General features: G+C 47.5%; 1 protein-coding gene across 1 annotated transcript; it reads right to left on the bottom strand.

The window, feature by feature from the left end:
- Window positions 1–4,316: 4,316 nt before the first annotated feature.
- On the bottom strand, window positions 4,317–6,284 carry LOC146184715 (neprilysin-2-like). Its single transcript, XM_084608607.1, has one exon. It carries the CDS (start codon window positions 6,282–6,284, stop codon window positions 4,317–4,319), a length of 1,968 nt encoding a protein of 655 aa, XP_084464733.1.
- Window positions 6,285–6,833: the final 549 nt, after the last annotated feature.

Below are 6,833 nucleotides of genomic sequence, written 5' to 3'. Positions count from 1 at the left end.
AAGAAGAGCGCGCACCAGAAAAAAACAAACCTGATGCGCAGTTCACTCCTCGGAAACCTGCTGAGAAATGTCCCCAAACACAATAAAGCGTGCACAGACAATGCAACAAATGCTAAGAGACCGAATAGAGGAGGGACCTAAATCATGTGCCTACTCTTAATTTAGATTTTTTCTTACTTATAATGAGTGAGGGACTCACCCAGTCTGTTGGTTCATCTACTTTACAACGATACCATCCTTCAGCATGCGGTTGAAGTCATCTTGCAGTGGTTGAAGCAAGGATTGGAGGACTCGACGCGCTGCCTGTACACTATGAGGCTTGCCATATTCACGCAACACCATTCGGTATCGGCGCTTGAAACAACCGGTGCCGCTGAGAAGCTGTCCGTGCTCGGTACTAGTTCCTGGCTGCTGTTGGTTGTAGCGTAGGTAGTCCACTAACTAGTGGAAGTTCCCAGGGTTTCACTTGCTTGTACTCCCAGTACTGATAGCGTTCTTTCTTTGCCAAAGAAATCTCCTTCCATCGTCTTAACGCCAATTATTACTTTTGTTTTGATGAGTCTTCCCCTTTAGGAGCGGAGCACTGAGTTTTTAGCCTTCAGCGCGAACCTTGGCTCTAGACTCTCGAATATCACGTACGGTAGTAGACTGGCTCGAGAGCCCGTGTATAAATTGAAATCTATAGCTTTCTTAGCAATTTTCACTTGGACTATCCAGTCGTTTTTATTTTGTTTTTTTGGCCTTGACGCTGCAATCTGTGACATTGAGGATCTCGGCGTCCTTTTCACTGTTTCTGACTTCACGAACTACGTCTTAGATCTGCAGCACGACGCAAAATTATTTTTTCGTGGACGTTTTCGGCATTTCTTTTTTCAAACGCAGGGTAGCTACGTGAACCATTTGTGCGTCCATACCTGTATTTGAAGGTACTCACATACTGTCGCTGAAACTTTCCTTCTCTACGCTGTCGACTTGTTGTTGTTCCTTAGACCAGACTCCGCTCTTTGCAGCGGTCACGAATTCTGCTGCCTTACACACTTCTTCCACTTTCGCTATGGTAAGCTGATTGTCGCAGAGTAATTTCTCAGACTTTTTCGTTGGTTGTCCAGAAAACAGTTTGGTCATGAATCACCGAGCCTGTTAAACTTCCAAGTTGCATCCATCAGAAAGTTTCCTTAAATCCCTGGTGAATTGTTTCGAGGTGTCATCTGCTGCTTACGTCGATCCGATGTATAAACAGGTAACGTCCGTGAACTTATTCCTCTGCGCTGCGCAGTATTCGTCGAACTCGCTTATGGCGGTGGCGCAATCATTCAACTTCTCTTCGTCGCCGAGCGTGAATTCATAGACTTCGAACACCTCGTCGCCGGCGACGATGAGCAGCAAGGCTATCTTCGTCACAACTGTGGCTTGTCATCATCCGTCGACGCTGTGTTCGATCTTCTGCTTGAAGATTTCCTAACTTCTTTCAATGCCCGCCGTTAGTCTTAACCGGTCAATTGACGCTTCCGAAAATCCACAGTGCACTTTTTCAGTTCAGGATCTGGTTTATTCCTCGTCTGTGGGTCTCGCAGCAACATTTAAATTTCTTCCCCCCTTCCCCTTCGACCTATGTCGTTGAGAGGCAAATGACGGGCCGAGTAGCATGCGCAGCACACTGTCTTTATCGGTGGGCTTCGAACAGCAGACTGGCGAGCAAGCAATGAGCGAGAGGAAGGCACCTCGATTGGCGTGCGGGCTTCCGGTCGGTATCACGTATCACCTACCACGTCGCTCGCGTTCCCACGCTGCGCGCATCCATGGTGCAGATATTTCGCATATGACGACAAAATGCGCGCCTGCAGTTGTCCTGTTCCAATTATTAATTCGCGTACTCGTCGCATGTGCGTGGTAAAAGAATGGCACTCGCAATTAATATTTTGTCTTGATGTAGTTGCTTCATGCTTGAACAATTAAAAAAAAAAGCGCAAAAAAGAGGGAGGTTAGTTTGCGCTGTCAAGCAAGGCGCGGGTGATGGGTTTTTGAACTTAGGGGGGGGGGGGGGGGGGATGGCAAGGACAGAAGGGCGCAGCGGCTGGAGAACGCAGCAGCTGATGGACATTCGAGCTTAGGCATCACGCTCTAGCCAGGTAGATCACTGGTCCATAGAGGAAAAAACTCGCTTTCTTTCCTCCGTGGGATAGGGACTTCCCTGACTTTTCTTCCGTCATACATTAGAGATTCAGCTGCGCGGCACTGCAACGCCGAAATAGAGGGGCTTTAATTAGAACAGCCAATACGGAGTTCAAGCGCGAGCACGTTGTGACTGCATCCGCCCCACAACGACCAACCGCAGTGCGACGCTCTGGGGGCCGGAATTCAGACTCCCGCAGATAATTGAGATATTGGCTTCTCCAATGCGCGTCTCGACACAGATGCACCGAACATTAGAATGTTATAAAATGCAAGCTGCATAACGTTTGTGTGACATAAAAAATGTATAACATTCAAAATGAAGTATATTCTGATGCAGTCTTTTCAGTGTTATGAATTAACTAATAATGTTTTATGCTGTATTATAAACAATATTTTAATGTTACAAATAAACAGTGGTTTAATAAGAATGATGTGGTCTAAGCGTGGTTTAAACTTAGACGAGCGAAAGCTATACGAAGCATGGCTTCGCATGGTTTAGCATGGATGTATGCAGTTTGACGGTCTGAACGAAGGAGGCCCGCTCAAGCTTCTCCTTAAAAGTAGACAGTAGATGCGATACCGCCTTTAACACCGCTTTTTCATACCGCGACTTTTTAAAATATAACTTTTAGTTGTTTTTTGAGGAAGGAAGATTTATTTTGTCTCACTTTTCGGCGCACACATGCATTTTATTTGTAAATAGTTTGATAGGAAATGAAAAGAGTAGTATATGTCTCACTTTTCGGTGAACACCCACAGAATTTGTAAATTGGACTACATATAAGGAAAGGAAAGGCGCAGTATCTGTCACAGTCTTCGGTGGACTGCTGAAAAACGCCATAAAGGATGGGAAGGGGTTTGTAGTCAAATGTCAAGATTATTTCGACAAACCTAGACACGATTGTAAGTTGTACTCCGAATAGTAGAGCTCACGCTCTAATAATCATCTGTAAGTTATAATGTTTGAATAATATCTACAAACAACATTGCAAACATATTTCAAGCACTGAGTCCCAGCACTTTCCTCCTTTTCTTATAGTAAAGATGATTTTAACTATCATTTGTAACTAAATGTGTGAGATGCGATGCTTGTCATATAAAGTGCACAGACAGAACCATTACTTTGTTAGAAAGCTTTGCTTATTGCCCATTCGCCACTATTACTCATAACACCCCTCAATGATGAATATATAAGCTTGATCTTATATGGTGTTTGTTGAGAGGTGAGTTCTGTGCTGTACTCCAGAGCTCAGATATCACTCTCCTTTCTACCTTTCCTAAAGCGTTCAAGTGGCGTGCCATCGCCAGTGGTAGGACAACAATGCTGTTTTAGCATGTTTAGAAATGTTACATTCATGTTGCGTACGTGTCTGCATAGGCGTTGTTTAAATGTGCAATGAAAGGTTATTCCAACGTATATTTGTAACATTGCTAAAGCTTTGGAAAAAACGACATTAAGAACATCTAAATAACGGTTCATCCGAAACAAAGATTTAACGTTGCTGTAATGCTACGCTGGGTGTAGTTTGCTTGTTTGTTTCCTGACGCCGGGTGTCCAAGCTAACTTGACCAAAGGGCTAAAAAATAAAATACCAAAGACAGGCGAATGAAACCAGTTGCATAGTGTTGGTAGCCACCTTGCTTACCACAGGCATTTTTTTTTGTTTTGCAACTAATTATTTATTCAGGTTTAATTAACTAAATTACTAAATATTCTCTTTAGACAATAAACCGTATCTGCAAAATCGAAGAGCATCTTCACTATTCAATTATTTTCGATAAGGAAAGCCTTATGTGTATCCCAAAGACGAAACCCGAGCGTGCAGTGCCTGCAGCGCCTGCAGTGCCTCTCGGATGCGTTGTTTTACTAATGTTCAAGAGACGTCCAGTTTCCGTGTTACACAAAAGCGCATTTCTTGGGTGCAGATGCGTCTGCCGTCCGATACAGACAAGACGCAGGAACTTGCACCGAGTCTTCACTGCGGTTAAGTGAAGCGTGGTAGAGGCAATAATGTTCCGATTTTCTGGCTTTAACCCAAGAATACATCCTTGTTAACGGAAAATACTTGAGGGTAAATCGCGTCAGCTGCCTAAGGCGAGGCTGGTTCAAAAATGACTAGCCCTATAGACTATGGCAGAATTTACATGAATAAGCACTTCGTAGTTTTTCCACGTTCGCAATTGAAGGCCCTCCTGAAGTCTGAGGCGTTGACGGCAACGCTGCACATGTCAAGGCCATTCGGATGCCCGCAGAAATGACTGCAGTAACTAATGTAGAACGTCTGCGCTGGCGAAAACTTTTCTAGCGACTGCAATCTCATTGCAGAGAGATCATCGCCGGAACTCCGCCTTAGAGCGGCCAGAGAGACCTCAAGGGCGAAGAGGTCAGCCACGGTCGACTTCTCAGCTCTGGAATGCGCCTTGTCCAGGGCGCACGGTGTCTGCTGTTCCCACCACGAAGTGTTGTGCCCTTCGGGGTCTAGGCTCCTTCCGCGCTCGTCCACAGCTCTCACTACCTGCCTTGCCAGCTGAAAGCCGAGGCCACTGAAAGTCATGAGGCCGGATCCCCCGCTGAGATAGGACGGTGGCAGCAGCGCTGCGATACCCAGCTGGACAGTGTTGAGCGAGTAGAAGTAGACAGCAGTTCCGGAGCGCCATTGGTACCTGGCGGCCAATAAATTTCCGTAGTGCGGGTTGTGAAGCGCCGCCTTTAGGGCCTCCTTCGACAGGAGCCACGTCTGGAAAAATGTTTCGTTGCGGCTGCGGGGGAAGGAGGCGTAGAGCAGGTTGAGATGCTCGACGTCCATGAACCCTTCCGGCGGCCAGAGGCTGGCGCGGAGACGTGTGCGAAGCTTTGAGGGGGCCTTATTTTTTGTCCAGTTTGAGAGAAGCGTGGAAGCGGCCACTTTGCCGAGCAGCGTTTCGGATGTGCAGTTGAGCACGTGTGATATCTTACTCTGCTGGCCAGCGTCAAGCTTTTCATTGAAAAGGCGTGCAGCCTGGACGATACCAAATGACTCGTGGACGGCCAGGAAGCAAAGTGCGTAAGTCATGTCGCTCCTCGAGGTACCTGTGTCGAAAATGTCAAAGCCGGTATTCGCAATCCAAATATAGACGTACGAGAACATCCATCCTAGAACGTTCCACAGTCGAGCGATAGGAAGATCATCAATCAGGCGGAGTAATTGCGTTAAAGAACGGTAGTTTACGATCATTATCTGTGTTCTAAATGGCGACTTGATGGTCGTGTTTATGTACTTGTCGAGGAGCCGATTCCAGTCTGTCGAAGACATTGCCTTTAAATAATTCTGAAGCCTGTACAGTGTTATAAACATGTCGTATTCTGCACCAGCGCCTAGAAAAGTCTGCCTGACAGCAACTTCGTCGCGGTGCAGTTCTTCAACCTCCGCATCTTGGAGTCGTACCGTGCCGTTGCTCAGGAGGAGTGAAACATGTCTTACAAGGTGCGCGTATACTGGCTCGTCGAGTATAGACAGTTGCTCCATACGCAGAAACTGCAGGGGTCCGGGTTCGCTCAAGGTTATAATACTGCGGCCGTTCACGGAGAGGACCTTGAGGTCGAACCACAGCGCCGCCCTCCAGTTGACTGCAAGGTCAAACAGAATGTCGAGAACGTCCACCAGAAGCAGCTTAGTGCTCATCGCAGGCCAGAGTATTCCTCTCTCAGTCATAAAAGTAACGAATGCCTCCATAGAATCGACTTCAGAGCTCCGACCCAGGCAAGCCGACAGCGCCATCAGAGCTTTGGCAGGTGCCGAGGTAGCATCGTCTAGTGACACATTTGCTCTACTAAGGCTTGAAATGATGTACTTCGCGTAGAGCTGATCCTCGGTGATCTGATGCGGTGGTCGTCTGTCACTTCCGCACACGTACCCGTAAAAATCTGTGCACGGGTTTACCGACGTGTCAAGCGTGCGGAGCAGTTCTCGGGCGTGTTCGATGCAGTCGTCGGTGGAACACACCGGTCCAGTAGCTTTGTGTACCCGGAGCAGCAGGTAGGCGGTGTAGCTGACCACGACTGCGGCGAGGCCGGCCAGGACGAAGCAGCTGACACGCTTCCTGATTGGGCAGCGCTTTCTCTCGCGCATGGAGGAAGAGGACAGCCGCCGGCAGCCATTCCTTCGTCCCTGCGTGGGCAGAATGGGGATGGGAACAAACGAAGGTGAGCAGGGTGCACGTGGTGCTCTGGCCCCCAGCGGTCAAATTTCATACTTTTGGCATAACCACTTTTAGGGGAAAAAAAACAAACGAAATTGAAGCGATTGTTTTGCTGGAGAAAGTACATTTAATGGGGCGTATTTGGGAACCTGCTGACATGGCTGTTCTAGTGCCCGCCGATGTTTCCGGATTACAATCCACAGGCTATACAAGTCCATAAGTTGAAATTTCGCGTGGCTATCTGTGTGTGGTGACTACACGATTTCCTTTTTAGAACGCAGCTCTTTGGCGCACGTTCCTGGCTATCTGTGTGTGCTGACTACACGATTTACTTTTTAGAGCGCAGCTCTTTGGCGCACGTTCCTGGCTATCTGTGTGTGGTGACTACACGATTTACTTTTTAGAGCGCAGCTCTTTGGCGCACGTTCCTGGCTATCTGTGTGTGCTGACTACACGATTTACTTTTTAGAGCGCAGCTC

The sequence above is a fragment of the Amblyomma maculatum genome, chromosome 7, assembly GCF_055883805.1.
Source record: "Amblyomma maculatum isolate TAMU_Amacu chromosome 7, ASM5588380v1, whole genome shotgun sequence".
Taxonomy (NCBI): domain Eukaryota; kingdom Metazoa; phylum Arthropoda; class Arachnida; order Ixodida; family Ixodidae; genus Amblyomma; species Amblyomma maculatum.
The sequence above is the reverse complement of the archived record's forward strand: the minus strand, read 5'-3'. Positions and strand labels throughout refer to the sequence as shown.